Source organism: Lagenorhynchus albirostris, chromosome 1, assembly GCF_949774975.1.
Source record: "Lagenorhynchus albirostris chromosome 1, mLagAlb1.1, whole genome shotgun sequence".
NCBI classification, from domain to species: domain Eukaryota; kingdom Metazoa; phylum Chordata; class Mammalia; order Artiodactyla; family Delphinidae; genus Lagenorhynchus; species Lagenorhynchus albirostris.
Genome location: NC_083095.1, coordinates 123,748,599 through 123,772,074, shown reverse-complemented (window position 1 = coordinate 123,772,074; position 23,476 = coordinate 123,748,599). Strand labels below are relative to the sequence as shown.

General features: G+C 39.2%; 2 protein-coding genes across 4 annotated transcripts in view; one reads left to right on the top strand and one right to left on the bottom strand.

Moving 5' to 3' along the window:
- The window catches only part of INTS14 (integrator complex subunit 14), a 40,306-nt gene extending 32,316 nt beyond the window's left edge, over window positions 1–7,990 (top strand). For 2 of the 3 annotated variants that reach the window (XM_060152190.1, XM_060152180.1), the window contains exons 11-12: window positions 178–243; window positions 2,014–2,835. In XM_060152190.1, the coding sequence (XP_060008173.1) occupies window positions 178–243; window positions 2,014–2,265 (318 nt within the window). In that variant the 3' untranslated portion in view covers window positions 2,266–2,835. Of the gene's footprint in view, window positions 1–177; window positions 244–2,013; window positions 2,836–7,721 lie in introns of those variants that run through there. The other variant, XR_009541074.1, reaches the window with a different exon arrangement.
- Window positions 3,626–23,476, bottom strand: part of HACD3 (3-hydroxyacyl-CoA dehydratase 3) — a 32,591-nt gene continuing 12,740 nt past the window's right edge. The window contains exons 4-11 of the mRNA XM_060152207.1: window positions 22,473–22,637; window positions 20,801–20,852; window positions 18,099–18,209; window positions 12,587–12,714; window positions 10,800–10,912; window positions 9,490–9,596; window positions 8,797–8,928; window positions 3,626–5,311 (exon numbers count right to left, since the gene is read on the bottom strand). Coding sequence (XP_060008190.1) covers window positions 5,235–5,311; window positions 8,797–8,928; window positions 9,490–9,596; window positions 10,800–10,912; window positions 12,587–12,714; window positions 18,099–18,209; window positions 20,801–20,852; window positions 22,473–22,637 — 885 coding nt within the window. The 3' untranslated portion in view covers window positions 3,626–5,234. The remainder of the gene's footprint in view (window positions 5,312–8,796; window positions 8,929–9,489; window positions 9,597–10,799; window positions 10,913–12,586; window positions 12,715–18,098; window positions 18,210–20,800; window positions 20,853–22,472; window positions 22,638–23,476) is intronic.

The following is a 23,476-nucleotide window of genomic DNA, read 5'->3' as shown; positions in this document are numbered from 1 at the left end:
TTTGAAGGAGGGAGATGCTTTACTAATGTTGAAAAATGACATTAACTCAGAAGGGATCCTCATCTTGACATTGTAACTCTTTTCTCATTTTCATTTTTTTAATTTAAAGCCGTCCTTTTGTATTCTTTCCCTTTTTACCACAGAATTCTAATGTTGAATTCTTTTTACCCTCGATAGACAGATGTACAGAAGATTTTAAGAAATGCAAGGAAACTACCTGAAAAAACACAGACATTCTATAAGGTAAGACTATCAGAATTATAGGGAATGAGGGCAGGCCCTGGGATGTGTGCCAGAAATAAACAGTTCACAGTAGCGTAGGGTAACGTTGAACATGGACAGGGATTAGAAATGTATGGTTTGTTTGTGCCTTAGTTTTTTCATCAGTAAAGTCAGTAGAAGTGATAAGTTTGTTGCTGCCCTAAAATCCAGGAATCAGAAGTGTTTAAATGGCCTGGTTTTGTGCAGCGGGTCTTCTCTGCGTTGGTGCTGTTGTGAGTGGCTGAGGGAAGGAGCTGCAAGGACCTGTGGGTCACAGCCCTTAAACCTCCTCACTGCTCCCATATGGGTATCCAGTCTGACTCCAGGCAACCATTGTATGTGACTTCCAGGGATGGTGATTGCTCAGAACATTCTTACTGTACCAGAGGATCTGCTTCCAGGAATGACTTCTAAAATTGCACATTTACGAATTGCAAAAGGATGGCCCTCCAGAATCATACCTAGCTAATGCAGAACCATTAGTGGAATGACGTTACAAGGGATGGGGTGGAGTTGAGGGGCATTTAAGGTCACTCCTTGCTTCTCCCCTGTCCTTCTAGTGTTTGGCTGAGATTAAATTAAGTGGCAGTGTGAGGTATGCTGTATTGGCAATTGTGTCCTAGCTTGCGAATCTTAAAATACGGCACACACAGCCAGCTCCAGGGTAGCATCTCTTCCAGAGAACATATGTGCTTTGTCTGGGTGTTATCTTATTACCTTTATGTCTTCTAATTATGTAGCGAGCTGGTGAAATCAAGCAGAGTTCAACCAGAGAGCTGCCCAGCCCACCATGTCCCCCACTAACTGAAGCCCTAGGCCCTTGATGACCACTCCTTGGCTGTAGTCCCTGTCTCCCTGCAGAGCTGTCTATTCAGGGTGGCACACTTGTACTTCGGCCTTCTGAACTTTTCAGTTGTAAACACTAGAGAGGTGGTCAGAAAGCCCATTTCTCTTTTCTGGTTTTATATAACCTACAGGAAAGGGCCTCTACCAGATGGCTGTGTCAGCTCTTCCAGTGGGCGTGGAAGAGGTTATCCTCATTTTGTGCCACTGACACCCAGAGGGGCTACACGACTTGCCCAGATCACACTGCTAAGTGATAGATGGGGCATTTCATATTTCTGTGCTTCCATCCACTACTCAACCTTTTGTGGTAATCTTTGGGGTCAGACCTACTGACTCCTCCAGTGCCTCCTCCAGACATGCTCATCGTCATTCAGTCTAAGGCTCCAGCCAGAGAGGCACCGGAGGGTAAGAGCCCTCTGAGGTTTGGGGCAAGCCTTTTCTGTACCTGAGTAACGGAGGAAAAGTATCCTCCATAGAGTTATGAATACATGAAATGATGTATGCAAAGCATCTCACCATGTTTGGCCTAAGTGCTCATGCAGGAACGTGGAGAGACCTAGAGGGTACAATGCTAAATGAGATACCTCAGATCAGGAGGATGTCATTTCTATGCAGAATCTACAAAGTACCTCACCATGTTTGGCCTAAGTGCTCATGAACTGTGGTGAGGATGACCTGAGTTTCAGTCACCTGTGTCTTCCTTAGCTTTCTGATCACCTGCAGAGGAACCACTTCCCAGTCATGTCATCACACTCTTGTTATTGGCATCTCTGTACAAGCATTTGTTCTCATATAAAAATGCTCATTTAAGATTGGGAATCAAGGAGAACTTATACTAAGCTGAGTACTTACAAAGTATGTGATGAGGAGAACACATTTCAGGAACATTGGTGTCTTTTGTTTTAGGAGCTGAACCGTTTACGAAAGGCTGCCTTGGCCTTTGGTTTCCTGGACCTGCTCAAAGGGGTGGCTGACATGCTAGAAAGGGAGTGCACGCTGCTGCCTGACACAGCTCACCCCGATGCTGCGTTCCAGCTGACTCACGCCGCCCAGCAACTCAAGCTGGCCAGTACTGGCACCTCTGAGTACGCTGGGTACGACCACAACATCACACCTTTGCAGACAGACTTCTCTGGGAGCAGCGCTGAAAGAATGTGAAGCTGACTTCATTCTTTTTTCAAGTGAAAATAATTTAGGATAAAAACTTTTCTGGTCTGTTCACCTCTGCAGCAGCTACCCGAAGACCTTCTCAAGGCTGCCTCAGAAGCACCACTTGCAGGTTTGACTCTGCTACTCTGAGAAGGGTTCTGCAGGGTGGGCAGCTGCTCGGGCTTTGACCTTAGCTTTCTGGAGCTCAGTCTTTAAAACCAAAAGACAACTGTTGCTCCCACAATGGGCACCTCTCCTGAGAAGCCTGAAGGACTGACAAGCGTAGAGCCCACTCCACCTTCCTCGGGCACCCTAACAACCTGGGTTCTCTGTTCCTGAAATGCCCTTTACTCTTCTCCTCTCCCAACCACAGGGACATTTTCAGGTACCTAAGATTGGGAGAGGAGACTTGCTAAGTACAAGCCCAACATCACTAAGTTTCAGAATTTCCTTAGAACTTGGGCAAAAGGTCGGTGGTAACCCTTAGGTGCTTTTGGCATATCTTGAGATACAAACTTTTAGACAGCAACCATAAATGTATAAAATGATTCTTGTTTTTTCAAATTTTTTTTAATGAAAATAAAATATTTGATTTTCTATAAAATGGTTGCACTGGGAAATTTTTAATGGGTCTTTTTGCCTTTTGCTCTGTCCTATAACCTAAGTATAATTTTAACCTCCTAAGTAGCATAGATTCATCAATCTTGAAGGTTCCTTGGGTTCCATACTGACTTCCTTGTTTCTGACACTGGTTAGGCCTCACTGCTTCACTGCCTAAGCCAGGTTCCATCCAGGTAGATTCTGATATCACTATAGTCAGTTATGGTTCCAGTTCATGAGCTAGCTTCATGACCTTAGGCAAGTCATCTAACTTCTCCAGGCTTTGTTTACATCATCAGTGCTTTTCAGATTGTTCTGTAAACCTCCTAAGGAATGGCTGCTTCAACCCAAGCAAACATGTTTTATTTAACATGCTGAATTGCTATATAGGCATACCTCGGAGGTTTTGCAGGTTTGCCTCCAGGCCACCGCAGTGAAGCATGTATTTCACTAAAGTGAGTCACACGAATTTCTTGGTTTCCCAGTATATAAAAATGTTATGTTTACACTATACTGTAGTCTATTAAGTGTGCAATAGCATTCTAAAATAAAAGGTATATACCTTGATTTTAAAATATTTACTGCTAAAAAATGCTATCCATCATCTGACAACACAGGGTTGCCACAGATCTTCAATTTCTAAAAAATGCAAGTATCTGTGAAGTGCAATAAAGCTAGGTATGCCTATAAAATATTTTTTCTAAACAAAGGAATTTATCACTAACAATTTGGAAACCATTAGACTAAATGATCTTTAAACACAAGTTACTAAGATTTTAATTGTAAATGTTTAATAGAAATACACAATCTTTAGCTTTCTCAGACAGCAATAAAGGGGTTTATAACAATCAGTCACTAAGAATACAAGATTCTACCACAAAGATACAGCATAATCTGCTGTAAAGCTGATCTGCCCAATTACACATAGAAAGTCAGTTGAAAGAACACCAGAAATTAATACAAACAAATGTTGACAGAAGTTGCAGACATGCAAAATATCCTTCAGTGCAATGAACTTGTAAAAATATCAACCAGCCTATGCTAATCAGATGTTTTTACTTAGGTCAAACCAAGTTTCCATCTTGGGCCCAGAGAAATAGCATAACCCACTGAGTCCCCTTTCCCCCAGGAACAATGGGAATGGCAGAACAGAAAGAGTCAGCATACCTCAAATTCTTATATACAAACATTACTTGGTTTACTTGGAATGTATTAGGGGAAACTGATGTTTTCGACAATGGCCAAATCATAGTGTCTAGATTTTTTTCAGTTCCTCTGTTGGTGGATTTCCTGCCAGGAATTGTTAAAGGCTCAGCTGGTGGTTCTCCAGCCAAAGTTCTCACTTTGTTTTCACTGTCCTACTGCAGACAGGTGAAACAACAGCAAAATAAAAAGCAGGTGTTTTTGAGGCCTATTCAAAAACAGTTCCACCAACTCACTCTGACACAAGTAAATGGACTCAGTCAATGCAGGGGAAGGAACACTGAGTTTTTTATGTCTGTGCACAGCCTAAGACAGTTTCATAGGTATTTTTACTTGGCCTACTCTGATGTTTCCAGTTTGCCACAGGCTGCATGGCCAGTTTGACCCTTTTGATCCCTGTAGCACCATTTGCATTTGGAACTCTTATAATCTCATTGTTTTCTAACTAATGTTTCATCTTTCGTGTTGAAAATAGTTCTGATTTAGCTAGGAATGAAGTAAATGATCATGGTGTTCCAAGGTTCTGACTGGTTTCTCTCAAATCACCCTGGGCCTCTCCAGTGCCCACGCAGGTTAAGATGTTGTTAGAGAGATTCAGAGGTAATATGTGTCCTCCAGCCCTACTCGGACTCAGAAATGTTTTATCAATGACTGAGTAAAACTCGATTTCCAGAAAAATCAATGCCAACCCACTTAACAAGTAGCCCCTTGGGTACAGAATATATTAGGTCCTTGTCTGAGTCACTTTCACAGCCGCCTACACAGCAACGTAGTCTTGCTTTTTTTTTTTCCACAAGCAATAGCTGAAAAGAACAATTCCCAGCTATAAGAATGGCCAGTAGCTGGTAGCATCAGGGCACTGAAGAAGTATCTCTGGCCTGTGTGAAACAGACTGACTGGACATGGAGTGGGTGGGGGTAGGGCTGAGTCTTTTGCTGTCATTAACAGAATACACAGGAATGAACCTGTCATCAGGTATCAGTAATCCATGTCATGCAAGTACTACACTAAGATAATACAGTAAATTCAGGAATGTTACTGGGGAAAAAGGAAGATAGCCTCACTGAGAATTTAATCATTTAACTTTAAAAAAACTTTTACATCAGTACAAGAAGGTAAAACTAAGAATTACAGATTAGGCTCAAACTGGCAAGAAGTCATCTAAATCTCTCTTTTTAGTGGATCTTTTTCTTTTTTTGTCCAAAGCGCCGCCTGCGCTGTTTATAAAGATGACGGAAATTTATGTATAATCCTGAAAAAGAAAAGAGGCCAATTAGAAATGAGAATCTTTGTCTCTGTTTATAAGCAGAAGCTCTTGGGGCAGGACAGTCCCTAGTTGTCTGTTTTTCATATCCCACAGCCCTGTGCTTACTGCAGTTGCTCAGGAAGTACAACTTAGAACAAATATTAATAATGCACTAGAGACAATTCAATTTTCCCCCAGTGGGTTCTACAATTTAATTTTCTCCCATATTTTACTATGAAAAATTTCAAATATACAGAAGATTAAACCATTGTACACCTAGATTTAAACTTTAACTTTTTTACATTTATCACATACCCATTCCCATCTCATTCTTTATGTATTTCAATGTAAGCTGCAGACATCAGTACACTTCACCCCTAAAAATTTCATTAATTAGAGTTCAGTATCCTTTTTTTTCCTTTCTTTTAAGGTAGAATTTATATAAAATGAAATACACAAATCTGAAACAGAGAACCTAATTTTTAATTCAAGGCTATGCAATAATATGTATTAAGCAATAGCCTAAAAGGTATGAGACACTTCTAGGAAGCACACAATTCAGTGAACTAGAAAAACACAGGATTTAAGAGCCAGAAGAAAATTTCAATCCTACGTGATCACTGAGTAGTTCTGCAGCTTAGTCTCTCCTCAGTTTTCTCACTGTACAACAGGGTTAAAAACACTTATTTTACAGCCATTGTGAGAGAACGTATGTTTGATCCATACACAAATATAACAGGTTGTTATACTGCTTCTAAATTACGTAGATTTAGGATTTATTTCATTCTGAAGAATAAGAACAACTACATATTCATTGTAGGCAAACTATGAATACAGAACCTTGTAAGTTAGAATATGCAATAGCTTAAACACCACAAGGAAAAGCCACTAGGGTTAGTGCACATTAAAATACATCTACCTGGGACTTCTCTGGTGGTCCAGTGGTTACAACTCTGCGCTCCCAATGCAGGGGGCCCAGGTTCGATCCCTGGTCAGGGAATTAGATCCTGCATGCCACAACTAAGAGCCTGCATGCCACAACTAATACATGCCGCAACTAAAGATGCCGCGTGCGGCAACAAAGATCCTGCGTGCCGCAACTAAGACCTGGTGCAGCCAAATAAATATTTTTTAAAATACATAAATAAAATACGTCTACCCTTCTAGCTTTTTTAGTAAAATATTTTAAGGGTCTTTCCAACACTTATTCCTTTTTAACACTTTCAGTAGGCCCACCTCATGGAGCCTAATTACAGTAGTACTAGATTTATCCAGTAATAGAGGTAAAGAGCTCTTTTAATGAGTGCATTTTCCAAATTGAAGCTTACTCCCTTAAAGCGCCAAACGTTTTAACATTTTTGGTGTGAAATCTTTCTGAAATGGAAAAGAAGAACAAATGGAATAAAATTTAACCTTTGGCAGATGACCTGCCCCCATAATGTATATTATTTAACTGCACTTCTGCCATGTGCTGATTCCGAGGGGCTCCTAAAGGGTGTAGGTCTCTTCTCCCCCACTTCTAAATGACCAAGATCGGGAATTCCCTGGTGGTCCAGTGGTTAGGACTCCGTGCTTTCACTGCCAAGGGCCCGGGTTCAATCCCTGGTTGGGGAACTAAGATCCCACAAGGCGCATGGTGCGGATAAATAAATAAATAACCAAGATCACTGGGCTTTCCAACTTCTTGGGTTTACTTTTTGTGGTCTCCCTCTCAGTCTGGGGAAGCCAGCCTCCAAGCTGGTCCCCAATAATCCCTACCTCCTGGTATTTCATACCCTTGTGTAGTCCCCTCCCACATTATACAAGGTTGATCTGTGTAAGAAAGAGAATACAGCAAGTGATAGTATGTCAGGGCTTCCCTGGTGGCGCAGTGGTTAAGAATCCACCTGCCAATGCAGGGGACGTGGGTTTGAGCCCTGGTTTGGGAAGATCCCACATGCTGAGGAGCACCAAAGCCCCCGTGCGCGACAACTACTGAGCCTGCGCTCTAGAGCCCGGAAGCCACAACTACTGAAGCCCACGCGCCTAGAGCCCATGCTCCGCAACAAGAGAAGCCACCGCAATGAGAAGCCCGCGCACCGCAACAAAGAGTAGCCCCTGCTCGCCACAACTAGAGAAAGCCCATGTGCAGCAACAAAGACCCAACACAGCCATCAAATAAATAAATAAATAAATCTTTTTTAAAAAAAAGTGATAGTATGTCACTTCTGAGTTTAGGTTATAAAAAGCAGTGTAGACATGATAGAAGTGCTAATTATCACTATAAGGCAATCTTATTACAATTGATAAATGTATCAAATCAACATGTTATACCTTAAAGTTATATAATGTTTTATGTCAAATATATTTCAATAATAAATAAATTTTTTAAAGGCAAAAAAAAAAAAAGGCAGTGTGGCTTCTGCTTTCTTCCTAGATCACTTGCTTTGGGGAGAAGCCATGTCATGAGCATCCACGTGGAAAAGTACTATGGCAGGAAACTGAAGCCTCCTGTCCACAGCTACATAAGCGAGCTTGCAGCAGATCCTCCAGCCCCAGTCAAGTGTGCAGAAACTGTAGCCCCAGCTGAGCTGACAGCTTGACGAAACCTCATGAGCGTCCCTGAGCCAGGGCCACCCAGCTAGCCTACTTCCTGACTCTCAGGATACATGCGAGATAATAAATGTTTTCTGTCTTAAGCTGCTAAGTTTTGGGGTAATTTGTTACACAGAAAAAGATAACCAGTATACTATCTGCTGTCACATCCTTCTGTTGCCAGGAGACCATAGAGCCATACTTCAAGGCCACCTCAAGACTTTTGTGAAATACAACAGGGAGAAATATATGTAAGTATATTAAAATGTGTTAGAACTTTATCTAAAGTAAACAATCCTCATAATTAGGAAGGCTTTTAAATCTCTCATATTTGCAATAACACAGGTTTACTTCTCTTTCCCTTCTTTTAGTGCTTAGTTTTTATGAGTTAAGGCAAAACTTTATGGTTTTATATTAAAATTAATAAATAAGCAACGCTTTACATGAGGAGTGGGGGGCTTTCCTATTGTTAGGTAGAAGCCTTCTGACGTGTCCTGGCTGCTCAGAGGCCTTTACTGCCTTCCCTCCTTGCTGCCAACTGTATCACCACCTCTGTAATAATTCCTCTGGATAAAGGATCTGCTACTGAAATTAGCAGAAGTAAAATGAGCTTTTTATTCATTTTTTATTAAGTTTTAAAAGAGCTGCTTACATTGTTTTAAACATGAAGTATGGTGAAGTCCCAATGACCTAGACCATTTCAAGAAGATAACTCACTCACTGGAGATGTGGGAAGAAATACTTCCACACATAGCATATTCTCCTACTGGGTCTATTTGGCAAAGTAATCGTTCTCTAACTTATTTCTACTCTTTTGAAAGTAAGAATACTAATAAGGATTTTTAAAACTCTGAATCATTTAACTCTACCTTCTAAGAAGTAACAGAAAAAAGGTCTATTACAGAGCCAATACTTACCTAAAAATAATATTATAAGATAAATCTGAAGAAAAAAGGAAAATCTAACTTTGATTTTCACTGGATATGGCAATGTGAAGCTGAATCTTCCTGTTTCATTAAATACTGGAATGGACTGGATCACTGAGACGGCTGAAAAGCAGAAACAAGAACGTTTTAGAAGCAAATGAAATACAGTCACATCTACTGATAGAACCTTCTAACCCCTCAAAGTTTCTGGGTTTGTTGAAAATGCTTCTTCCTCCTCTCTTTGTACAATGGGCTCATGTCTCTTTTTTTTCCCCCTAGCCTTCCTAGGAAATAAACCTCCAAGCTGACAACAAGGATAAATGAGGAACGGTCATCTGATAGCACTGGGCTTCCTATTCCATAAAATGAAGAGAAAAATCCCTGACTCACTCACTAGGTGTTTGTCGTAATAAAATGAAGTCATCAATAAGAACTTGCTTTCGAAAATTTAAAGTACCATATAAATAGGAAGCATGCAGTGCATGACCACCCAGCTTCCAAACCTTAACAAAATGAGGTACTTCCTTGGAACAGTCTAGATACCAGGAGTCATGTGGAAGGAAGCCACTAGAAAGAAATTCTTGAAAAGTTCAACACCCATATTTCAGACTAAGGCTGGCAGAGGAAGAAAGATCTGGCCACCCCTTGGAATTAAGGTATAAAACCTAGAGTTCCTGAAAGTACCTTCTGCCAAACATCCCAGAGGATACAGGGGAATCCACATAGTGTAACGAAGCCATGTGAGCACCTTCCAATCCATGTCAATGCAGGAAAGCATGTAGAAGGGGTACCTATTGAAAATAAGGAATTAACATGTTAAAAGCCACTGAATGCAACCCTAGAACGTCATTCAACAATAATTTCACAATTAGCCACACATGGCTTCTTCTTAGCAGAATTATAAACTCCCATCATGCTCCTCCTCCAATCTTCAAAGGATATGAATTCTCAATAACGGCAGACTAAGTTTAGGTCTCAAAGGAACCCTCTATGAAAAGGTTCAGTATATAGAACAGATGCTCAGAAGCATTTTGGCTTTATTCCTAGTTGATCTACATTCCAAGTAGGTAAAGATGACAGATACTTTGACAGACACTTTATCGCTGCATAAATGAACATTACCAAAATTAAAGTATACAAAAGACCTCTAATCTATAATCAGGAATACTCTATTTAAAAAGAGATAACATAAAAAAAAGTTGCTTCCTCCCAAACAGTAAAAGTTAATATTAAGTACCTATAATCTCTTTCGCCTTTGTGTTAAGTAAATTAGAGGGTATACTGGGTGCCATGGGATACAGACTCCATTTAAACACAATCTAGGACTGCTGATGTCTTTTCTCCCTCTTAACTGTCAACTTTACCAAAATACCACCAAACCTAGAGCTGAGAAGTCAATTTGCAAAACCAACCCTCCACTTGACTGAAAAGGGAAGAAGTATGGAGTGTGTATAGTCTGGTAAAGAAGAACACATCTACTTTAATTGGATCTTTTTTTTTTTTTTAAAGATATTTCTTCTATTGACAACTGAGAATGGAAGAATCAGATAAGAGGTCAATTCAAACTTCAGTAATCTTGTAGTAAAAGATTCATTTCTATCATCCCTTCTCGAAGGCTAGTCTTTACTACTTCCATCCAACCTGGGATGCTCCTTCAGCCCCATGTTTCTTCAGCCCTTTCAAGAATTTTTCCATGTGAATGAGTGCTCTCTTTCCAACAAGACAGCAAGATCCTGAAGGGTAAGATCCTTTCATTTCTCTGGATCTCTCCCTCTGCTCTCCAGTGCCCAGGCTGGTATTATGATCCATTGATTGTTTTAAAAAAAAAAACTGCCTCACCTTTACAGAGCACACAGATGCAGGTAGAACTCTCCACACATAGAACCTTTATCTCAAATCAAATGAGACTCTGGATAAGACAGCAACTCCCTCAAGAAGAGAGGTGCTCCAGAGTGGGAGAAGCACTCAAACACCATCCTGGCATTTCTACCCACCTCAAAATTTCAGCTGTGCTCCATATATAAAACACAAAGAAAACCACAGCTTTGTTTTGCATTTCTTCCATGGTGCCAAAGATGATAAACAAAATGAAGTTTCTTCCAAGAAGCTATTAAAAGGACCCAAAAGAGAGAAAGAAGTTTTAAAATATATTTTCAAAAAACAACATATAAATGTATTATCTGAAACGTAACCCCACTAAATTCAAGGTAAATAGAAAAAGACTGAGAAAACTTAGAACAAGTTTAAGTACCCAAGCCAGTATTTGTGGACGTGTGTGTGTGTGTGTGTGTGTGTGTGTATTACACACGTTCAAACACAGTTTAAAGAATACTGCCAAGTGAACATCTGCGTCTGCATAACACAAGTTAAGAAACAGAATGTTACCAGTGTGGCATACCCCCTCCCTCCCCGTAGTAAGTAACTACTATCTTTTTTTTTTTTTAAATATTTATTTATTTTTGGCTGCTTTGGGTCTTAGTTGCAGCATGCAACTTTCGTTGAGGCATGCAGGCTTCTCTCTAGTTGTGGCGCGCGGGCTTAGTTGCCCCAGGGCATGTGGGATCTTAGTTCCCTGACCAGGGATCGAAACTGCGTCCCCTGTATTGGAAGGCAGATTCTTAACCACTGGACCACCAGGGAAGTCCCAGAAACTACTATCTTGTGTTAACCATTCCACTGCTTGTCTTTATAGTTTTACTACTTATGTATGTATTCCTCAACAGTATATTGTTTCATTTTGCTTGATTTTAAACTTTCTGAAATCATACTCTATGTATGACTTGCTTCTTACTCAATGTGACATTCCCAAGATTCAACCATGTTGGCGCATGTGGTATTGCCCAACTCCAAAAGGCTTCACTCACATTGTATTCTACACGAATGGCATGCACTGGAGGCATGTGATGTGATGACACCGAACCTATCTTGCCCTAGAAATTCTACCATGATGCTTATTTGTATCAGTCTTTGATATAAAAAAATATTATTCCATATTAGTGGGTCACTCACTATCCGCTTTTATTTTTTTGAACTAAACAAAACAACCTCTTTCCAAGGACAGAAAACCAAGAAATAACAAGGCTATTGTATTAACACCCTTTACCATGCAAGTGATACTATCAGAACACCAGAGCTGATATGCCAGAAAAGGGCTGAACTATAAAAACAGCATCCAGAAGAGACTAGCCAAGTCACCTGATTCCCCCTGAGTCTGGGTTGGTTGTATCTAAGAATGTGTAACTGCATATAGTTAGGGAACAAGGCAAGGAAGCCAAAAGACTTTGATGTCCCATTCCTGAGAGCAATCTTCCAAATATTAGGAAACAACCTAGATGTACTGGGGGTGGGGGGGAACTCCCCACATGAGTCAGAAGAGCCACTTTCATACATGGAAGAAAGTCCAAAGTGAAGAGAGTTCCCAGGTATTACACCACCTTCATTGACCTGAGGTGGTAGGAGACCAGGCACACCCCTATCTAAGAAGAGGTTAGGGTTTTCCACTCCTGCCTGAGAATCAAGCTTCCCTAGTTTTAAAGCTCTTTTTATAACTTTGTGATATCACGAAGATATTATAAACAATAAAATAGGCCTGAAATGGCAAAAGTCTATTTTAAAAAATATCCCTCAGGTTTCACATTTTCCAACCTGTTCAGATAAAACAATGCTATTCCTGTGCAAATAGGTATTTTTACTAACTGAGACTTCCCAGCAAAGTGTGGATACCTACTAAATAAACATTGAAACCTTTCATTCCCCACCCTCGAGCTCAACTGTTCAATACCTGGAAAAGAGAAGGTATCACTGGTGACTTAGTGACTCCAATTGCTGCATTGATAGCTTCCACAACTGCCAGCATCTGGCAGAAATACATCATGTCAGCCACGGTGTGGAACGTGTCATAAAAGGACTCTATGGGACAAATACACATTAAGGGTAAATCAACTGGCAAACTCCAACAGAAGTATTTTGCGAACTAGATAACTCTTTACACGAAAGGAATTTTAGGAAAAGTATAATAAACATCCAGTCAGAGTCAAGTTCACTATTCACCCCTCCATGGGCCTGAATAGTAAATTCTACTGTTTACCAGAAAGTTAACACATAAACCCTGTATGCCCTTCTCAGTTTTAAAAGGCAAGAAAAGACACATACCTAGACTTCACTCAGTTATTATATGCTGAAAAATCTATGTATCAAAGCACAATGATAATTCTTTTCAGATCCATTATCTCATTTATACATATATCAACTGCAACCTAGCCTTTTAAAGTCTCAAAAACTGTACAATCAAATAAATGGGGTCTTCCCTGGTGGCGCAGTGGTTGAGAGTCCACCTACCAATGCAGGGGACATGGGTTCGTGCCGCGGTCTGGGAAGATCCCACATGCCGGGGAGCAGCTGGGCCCATGAGCCATGGCCGCTGAGCCTGCGCGTCTGGAGCCTGTGCTCCACAATGGGAGAGGCCACAACAGTGAGAGGCCCGCGTACCACAAAAAAAAAACAAAACAAAACAAAAAAGAAATGGTATAAACCTAAGAGTATGGAAAGTTTGAGTAAACCATAGTATATCTATTTCATGGAATATATAACAATTTAAATGATAGTTATTCCTTATATGAGGACAACAAATGTGGTATCAATTTGGAGTGCTCCATAATTTAATATCCTTCACTTTTCATACTGATCCTCACTTGACATCCTGCATTCGTACATTCCTCTTTGCAGTGTTTCTCAGCCAGGGCACCACTGACATTTTGGGCAAGACAATTCTTTGTCCTGCACATTGTAGAAGGTTTAGGATTCTTGCCTCTCTGCCTGTTAAAGTAGTGCCTCTAAGAAATGGCAGAGTTAGGCACCTTACCAACAAAGATGACACTGCAGACACCTCAAAAGAATACAGTTTAAATATCAAATGAATAAAACAAGCCTCTTGCAAAAACTAAAAAACTCTCTAATATTCTCACGAAAATGATCCACTTTACAATCCTGCTACAAAGTCAAATGCAAAAAAATGAAGAATGGTATATAGTGTTATTGCATAATTTTGCTGGAAAAATTCCACCAATAAGTAAGTTCAAAATTTGACCAATTCTTTTCTTTGAGGAAGTAATGCAAAATTACAATTTAAATTTTTCTATATATAAGATAAAAAATTTATTCATAATTTTAAATGTCCCTTGTCAAGACAAAATCCCAATCAAATCTTTTTGTTGTCATTTACAATGAAATTCTGGTATCCTTTTTCAGGGGATTCACTTATTAATTTCTTGGACAAATTATCTTTGAAAAATGAGGTTCTCCATTACTTTGAACTAGAAAGTTGTGACTTAAGATTCAGCATATGGTAAATAAAAATAAGATCGTGTTGCTTTGCCTCTGATTTACGGGAAATTCATCCTGTTTCAATTCAGGAATAGAAATCTGATTTCTAAAATGACTTATAAAGAATATTAATAACATTAACATGCTTATAATACTTTTTTAAAAACAAGATGCAAAATTGTACACACAGTATGACTATAATTTTTAACTGCAGGAGAAAAAAAAGACTAAAAGGAAACATATGGAAATATTAACAGTGATGGACAATGGCTTATTCACCTCCCCTTCCATCCCACCGCACCTCCTCTCTGGTTTTCTCCCATTTTCCAAACGTTCGTAAATCAGCCCAATTACTTTTATGATTCGAAAAAACTTTTTAAAAGTTCTAAAAGGCATTCATATGTTAATGGATATAGATTTAAATAGTGGTACTATAAAATAGTATACTCTTTCTGGGCAGTATAAATCAAAATCCTTAAAAGCAATCTGCCCCTAACACATTGTAAAGCAACTATACTCCAATAAAAATTCATTTTAAATAAATAAGATAAAATAAAAATAATCTGCCCTTTAATCTCGTAATTCCACTTTAGGAACTGTTCCTATGAAAGTTATATGGGTTTAGAAAGATATACAACAAGGTGCCAAGAATCTGTTGCTCTGATAGATGGGATTATGGTAGGGCTTTTGTTTTATTTAAGTCTTTAATTATTAACACATTTTTATAATTAGAAAAATTTTTTAATTTATTTAATAAAGAAGTATTAATAGAGAGAGGCAACAGTTTCTACATAAGCCTAAGAGTTTGCTATTTCCTTAGCATGAGAAGTTTAGCACATACATGTTTACGTGAAAAAAACAAGTACATGTGTAGAATCTGCCATTCACCAACATCCTTTATTCAAAAAGAGATAATTGCAAAGGGCAAACTATGACCCTGGGTACCAGGCCCAGGTCCTTATTACACCTTTGAGGACTGATAAGAGAAGAATTACACCAGCAGCTCCATTCCAGCAGGTGGTTTAGGAAGGGGCTCAGAGCCAAAATAGAAATTACAAATCCAGGCAGCTTAAACACATGACCCAGATAACTTAGCAGCTTTTGGAGTGGATCCCCTAACAGTTAGCAGGCTTGAACATTCAGAATCGATCCAACTATGTTAGGTTAAATAAATAATTTATGAATTTGAATGTACCTAGTCATTCCATGGGACTTGCGATAAATTCATACTAGTAAGAGCTACAGATCTGAGAACAACTGTCTGAAACTTCCTTTGTTTCTTTAAATAACTCATCTGTAGACCTCTGGTTACACATGACTGTAAGATACTAGGCATTTGGGAAGTTTTTCACTAGCCTGCTACTGTGCTTTGCAGAATTCCAAGGTATTAAGAAGACTGGAAAAACAACACGAACTTCTTTCACAAGATTCTGGAGCTAATTGCAATTCACCTTTACAAAACTCAGATGGGAAAAATTTAGGACTGAAGAGTAAAATAGTCTACAGGATTTTTTTCTCTTTTTAAATACTTTATATTTTCCATTATGCTCATATTTTTCCTCATATTTACTTTATAAAATAAGGAAAAAATTTTAAATGATCCTTTCAAACCATTTGAAAATGGTGCCTTTTCTTCCAATCATTTCACATTTATTGGTTCAGTTTTTTTTCTCCTTTTTATACTGGTGTGATCAAACTGGAAAAACAAATTTATGTTACCTTTTTAGCCCATCATAAGTATTCTTCCGTATTATTACAACCTCTTTAAATACTTTATATTTGCTTTACAACATTCCACTGAGTGAACAATCTAAACCAATCCTTCATTGCTGGACATTTAGGTAGTTTGTAATTTGTCACTAATACAAATAATGTCATAATGTATATCTTTTTGAAAAAGCTTTTCTTGTGGTTTCAATTATTTCTTTAGAACGTATTTCCAGAAATGAAATAACCAAGTTCAAGGATATGAACAGTTAAGGTTCTCAATGCACCCTGCAAAATGATTTTCCCAAAGAGCTGTTGTACTTATGGACCCTCCCAGTAGCCACTGTTGTGTTTATTTTAGCATATGTTGTCTTGAATTAGGTGTCTTTTACAACTTTGCAAAATTGATACATAAAAAATAATATTTTTCATTTCCTTCACCATTACTGAGTTAAACATTTTGCTGTGTGCTGAATTAGTTTTATTTCCTCTTATGAACTGCCTGTACATGACCTTTATTTATCTATTGGGTGGAGTTTTCACATTCTAAAATCAATTTGTACAAGTTCTTTATACGTAAAACAAGCAACAACCCTTGCCGATATTTGTTGCAATTTTCCACCAACCCTGCCCATCCCCATTTTGCTCAACTCAATATGCTTTTAATCTTTAATGTTTTAATCTTTAATCTTTAATGTTTTGGCTGGATATTTTTACATATATAGAAATTTAGGCATTTTATGTAGTCAAGTACATTGACCTTTTTCTTCATGATTTCTTCTATCACTTTTAAGGTTAGAACGTCCTAACCCTCCACATGTGATTTTATAAAAATTTACTTTATCTTCTATTATTACTTAACTTTTTGATATATGGCTCCTAAATCCTTTGGGGGGATTTATTTTTGTATACAGTGTGAGAAGAGTCAAACAGATTATCTGCCTCCCAAACCTAACCAATTTTTAGAAACATTTCCCATCTAATAAAAAAAAAATGATTGGAAAATACTTTCCTTTCCACTGATTCATGATTCCTTTTTTTATCATATCCATAATCTGGAGATATATATATATATATATATATATATATATATATATATATATATATATATATATATATATATATATATATATATATATATATATATATATATATATATAAATGTAAGACCTATTTCTGAGCCACCTAATCTGCTCTATTAATTACTCTATTCTTATGCTAGTGCTATACTATTTTAATTACATTCTTTCATGCCAGGTAGAGAAAGTCCTCTCCCATTACTCTTTCTTCCCTCAAATTTTATTATCTATTTATTGTTCACAATAAAATTTCAGAATACTTTAGATCACATTCTCAAAAATGTTCTGTTGTCATTTACTTTGGCCAGAATTCTGTTAAACATACAAATTAATTTAGCAAGAACTAGTATCTATTTTTTTAATATAAATTTTTATTTATTTATTTTTTGCTGAGTTGAGTCTTTGTTGCTGTGTGTGTGCTTTCTCTAGTTGCGGCAAGCGGGGGCTACTCTTCGTTGCAGTGCATGGGCTTCTCATTGCAATGGCTTCTCTTGTTGCGGAGCATGGGTTCTAGGCACGCAGGCTTCAGTAGTTGTGGCACAGGGGCTCAGTAGTTGCAGCTCACGGGCTCTAGAGAGCAGGCTCACTAGTTGTGGCGCACGGGCTTAGTTGCTCTGCCGCATGTGGGATCTTCCCGGACCAGGGCTCGAATCCATGTCCCCTGCCTCGGCAGGCAGATTCTTAACCACTGCGCCACCAGGGAAGCCCCAAGAACTAATATCTTTATGATAGTCTTTTCATTCAGTTTTACAATAGTCCATTTAGTCTATTTAGGCTCCAAAGGGGTGAGATCCCTTAAGGACTTGTATAACTTTGACACTGTGAGTATCACATCAATTTATTTAGTTATAAATGAACTATCAAGCCGTGAATAAGAAAGGGATGTCAGCCCAAGATGTACCCCTGGCTAGCTGTGTGGATGTGGACCATTTCTTTGACAATCTCCAAGCCTGTTTTCTCATCTGTTAAATGGACAGAACATCCAGTCTGCCTGTTTCACAAGGCCAAGGGAAGTGAAAGATGTGAGCATACAATGCAAGGCATGTAGTGCTACACAAATATGGTGGGGGGTTAGGGGGTGGGAGTGGTGGTATTGTTAATACCAAAGGCAGAGACTGTTACTTTTGGTGAACAGGGGGACAAACTACTGAAAAAAGAAAACTAGCCTTGAAATTTTGCACTTGCCTTTTCCCAAGATAAGGAACCGCACAGTCATGTTGACAAATATCCAGGAGAATCCCAAGAACTGCACTAGATTATACATGAACAGGTATCCTTTCTTCAAGCTTGCAAGAGCTGAAAAGCAAAGCAAGGTGGTAAGCTGTTAAAAGCAGTAGTCACAGCAGGAGATGGGTATGTGGGGCATACTTGAATGACTTCATCCCTCTTTACTACTTGGGTGCCCTAAGCTCCCCCAAAAATACCTGGCCCAGGTCTGCACCAACCTGGGCTCCTGGTCCCATAGAAAAACAGATAAGGAAAAATTATAAGGAACATTGTAGTCCAAGGTATGTGTTCAGCAGTCTTTCCCCTCACAGCATTGAAGAGTAAGTATACAGACTTAACAAATCCAAGAGGGAAAAAGAAAAATTACTTCTGTCAAAGAATGACTGACTAGCTAAGGAGGCATTAAAAGGAAATAAAGCTATACTCAGCTCTTGCTCTTGTCATCTTAATATAATCTACAGTTTCTTCTTTTCTAGAATGTTTTTAGGTCATGCAGGTCAAACTAGCTCAAAGAGATAGAAACTGTAATAAAAATTTCTGATATTTGCTCATATATCCATCTAAACAAGCATTAACTGAACACCTACAATATACAAGATACTGTGAGTAGCACTACTGAGATTCAAGGATGGTTAAGACATGATGCTGCCCTCAAAGAATTTACAATCTAAAAACCATGTTACAAGATTGAGAGTGACAGGTAATGACTTGTGAAAATTTCAAGGTGAGAAAAATGACTTTAGGCTGGAGAAGCATGTATCAGGCAAGTCTGCATGGATGAGATGGTATCTGATCTGGGCTTTGAAAGATGGTAGAATGAGGATATAACCAAAGGAGGAAAATTACAAACCAAGAGGCAGGAAGGAGAATAAGGGACATTAATTTTGTCTGCAGCCTAAGGGTTTGTGAAGACAGAGCCAACTATGGAATTAAGGAAGGAGTAAGGAGCTTAGACAGAGTCATGGTTGAGTCAAAGGAGTAGGGCAAAGAAAAGGATAATTCTTGAGAACTACAGAGTTCAGGTGTTGCTGCTACGTATGTATTCCTACCCACATATTTTTGTAGCTACATATCAGTGTTGCTACAGAGATATTCTGCATAGACACTTGGCTGATGCTCAAATAATCACAATTAGTGTGGTCAATCAAAAATAGCCTTATCCTAGGGGGCTTCCCAGGTGGCGCAGTGGTTGAGAGTCCGCCTGCCGATGCAGGGGACACGGGTTCGTGCCCCGGTCTGGGAGGATCCCACATGCCGCGGAGCGGCTGGGCCCGTGAGCCATGGCTGTTGAGCCTGCGCGTCCGGAGCCTGTGCTCCGCAATGGGAGAAGCCACAACAGTGAGAGGCCCGCGTACCGCCAAAAAAATAGCCTTATCCTAAGGAGCCAAAAAAGTCAGACTCGTAGAAACATTTAACTAATTAAATTTTTTTTCTTCAAAACTACAAAAATTTATTACACTTCCCCATATAAAGAACTTCTTTCATCAGGAAACTACGAATTTTGATAAAACTGTTAAAGCTTTTTCTAAGATCCTAAAAAATCCATATATAAGAATTTTTACATATTTCAGAAGTTTATCCCTATAAAACACCAAAAAATTAACTCAGATCTCAAGGTGGCCTTTTTATATTGTTATTCTTCACCTCCACTAATCCTCTCCCCTCCTCTGCTTTTCTAAAGCAGAAAATTCCTCTAAATTAGTGGTTATTCAGTTTTTTTAAAAAGCAATAAAATGTCTTTTTCAAAAGAAACTTTATTCAGAACCCTAATACATAAAACACAAAAGCCAAGCTGCTCTGATTGAAGTAGACCTGCTTGCTTGGTCTATCCCTCCAAAGCATCTCTGGAAACCCCTGGGGTACCATGGAACATAGTTTGAAAACCACTGCTCTAAAACTTTCCCCTTTCCTACTTATGGCATGTCAAATAAGTGCCACTAAAACTGAAAAAGTTCAATTTAGGACATACTTCGAACCCTTATTTTATTCTACTTTTCAGCATTAGTTTTGTATAGTCCTGCATGGTCCTCCTACTAGAACAGAAGCTGTTTGAGCACAGGTGCTCTGATGGAGTCACTGTCTCCACATCTCAAGGGCCTAGTGCAATGCTTTCCATATGCCACAAATGTAAGATGGCTGCTGAATTTAATCTACGATACCCAGACGATAATACACTTACAGAGCTGCTTGCTTGGGCAGAAACAGAAATAGAACTGGATTTTTAAAAGGTTAATGAACAGCAGGACTATACAGAATACTTTCCATCTTTAAGGTTGACAACCAGAGCCATTATGATCTCAGTTGGGACAAGAACACCAGGCTGGAAGAAGTGCAATCATGGACCTATGCAATAATCTCCACACCTCTGCAGGAATTGCTGCCACCTAGCACCCACCTATTAGGCCAGTCCAGGAGACTGACTTTCTTCCATTCTGCTTTACTAACCTTGGTGTACTCAGATGATGTTAGGCTCCCAACAGAAGGAAAACCTTAAAAGTAAGATTTTTGATGTGGGTGCGCACAGCTTAAGCACTGGACCTTAAGGATTTCTCATAAACTCCCCTACACAATGCGAGCACTCCTGTCATATCACACTCATCTATACCCCCATCTCTGTCACAAGTTAACTGGTAACTACCACAACAGCAGGGGCAACTTACTTTCAGGGGAGCCTTGGCTTTCAATTCTGAGTTTATTTAGGCGTTCTTCTTCCTAGAATTCAGACAGAAGTTTTCCAAGAACACAAGTTAGACTACAGTATAGCACAGGGAACTACATTCAATATCCTGTGATAAACCATACTGGAAAGGAATATGAAAAAGAATATATATATATGTATAACTGAGTCACTTTACTATATAGCAGTAATTAACACAACATTGTATTTCAACTATACTTCAATAAAAAATAAATTTAAAAAAAAAGAACACAAGTTAGAATTCCCAGATGCTTGCAGAAGTCCACATGCTGGATAAGTGATCTGGCTCCCTCAAAGCCACCTCCTTGCTTCCTTGGGGAAAATGTCCTAGCTCATGGTGCCAAAAAGCCTGACTCCTGACTGGGTAGCACTGGTATCACAGAATGCCCCTCCAATGCTCACAGAATTAAACCAATCAGCTGGCTTCCAAACTACAAAGTGGGCAGCCTTAAAATCCTGGAGCTGGAAAAGACATCCAGAAAATTTGTTATGGCTGGAGAAACAAAATAGAAATTTAAGGTGGGAAATAGATTGCTATTTTATCTTTAAGACCTCTATAATATAATTTTCCAGAAGCTAAAATCACATCTCCAACATCAGTGTGAACTTACACTAGGTTAATATAGATATAGATAGATTTATATGGAAATATTTATAGATAAGTGTATATGCATGGGCTAGTATACATACATAGATTTCCTTGTTTTATCAGCTGAGAGGGCCTAAAAGCAATGACACCCCAGAGGCAATGAGCGCACCTAGCACCCAGATCTTGGTTTCCACTACCATTCTCCAATAAAAAAGAACAGAGCAGGGAATATACGAGATAAACCTGGCGCAGCTTATAGTGCCAGAAATTAAGGATTCATTTCTTTAGGGAAAAAAAAAAAAAAGGCCCATGATGATGGAGCTGTGTCAAAGGGACACAAGAGCCAACTGCAAGAGCTTCCAGTGGCCAAATCTAGAACAATTTGAGCAACAAAATAAACAACATAGTATTGGATTATAACCCAAACTATAAAACAAATATTCATGAGTCCATACTGATATAAATAAATGACTGAAGAAATAAATGAGAGAGAACAGAAATAAATGAGAGAGAACAGAAAAATCTCCTATGCAGAAGAATTCCAAATAAAGTATACAGACACTCCACCCCAAGAATGTGAAGTATAACTCCTGACTCCTTCAGCGTGGACTATGCATAGTGACTTCCTTCCAAGGAGAACAGTAAAGGAAGGAGAGGAGTAACATTACAGTAGAGAAACCTTACAGTGGAGAAACCTGCCAAAAATTACCTCAACCAGATGATCAAGATTAATATCAACACTGATAGGTCATATTGATAGTACCTATTCTTGATATGACATGATAAGAATGGCACTTTACCTCTGTGGGCTTCCTCCCCAAAACCCATCGCCCTAGGCTAATCATGAGAAAAACGTCAAACAAATCCCAATTGAGGGACAGTCTACAAAATACATGACCAGTACTTCTATAAAACCACATCTCCAGGTCTTTCAGGGAATTTATAACTTTTTCCTTAGTCTATCAGATTCTGATAGATATCTGAGGTGGCCCAAATAACTTGGGTTCCTCATGACTTCTGTCTAGATCCTAAGGTCCTTACTGACCTTGGCTCTGAGCTCCATTTCAGCATCAGACTCGTCCAGCCAACGATCAAAGTCAGGGGCCAAAAACAGTGGGCGCTTCTCCTGCTTGGTGAGTCTCTCCCACCACTGGCTCACCTTCTTCTGTACCGTGATGTTCACCTGCCTCTGGGTCAGTTTGTAAACCAGCTAGGAGAGAAAGCAAGAACGTGAGAATGCCCTCCCACATCCCCCGCTCCTTCCCCTGTAACTGTACAAACCACTGTGGCCATACAGAGAAGCTGCACTGTATACTTACTCCCCTTCCTTCTTTGTTCCTAAAAGTCCTGAAGCAAAAAGAACATCTAGACCAAGGCTGGTACAAGGAAGAACTGGTAAAAACAGCCAAGTCTTTCTCTGGTTCCCCCCATGAATGACACAGGAGGAAAGCAAGATAAGAAAGGCAGATAGTTCTTGGTTATCCTAGCAGAAACTGGCATGAACGTCCTACCAGATCTACATCATGCAAGGCACTACATCCAATCACCTTCTCAAGTGCACCATTACCTTCCAAATTTTCCTCCCATGAAGATGACTCAATTCAAATGGTCAGTGGTTTCTGGCATTGTTTTAGAAAGGCCTGCCTCAAGGCCAGAACTGTACTGTATCAGTTACAACTCTTTCACAGGGAGTCTTTCACTACAGAGTCTTCTCAACTAAACTCAAATTCTTAGGGGCTGTTCCAGCTCATTATTCTTCTATATGGCCTCTCCCTTTGCCTCCAAAGCAAGCCCCAGACAGATTCTCTACCCCTTAAACCACTGCTGACTATTAAGAATCTCAGAGCTGGAAAGAACCATAGAGATCACTTAACCCTATCCTTCACGTAACACATGAGGAAACTGAAACTCAAAGAAGTGAGGAGAATTATTCACGCCACTAATAAATGGCAGAGCCCAGATCCAACTCAGGTTCTCCAACTTTCCTCTTCCTCTGAAGCTAAAACCTGGGCTCTATTCCAAACAAAAGTATATTCTACTTTGGTTTAT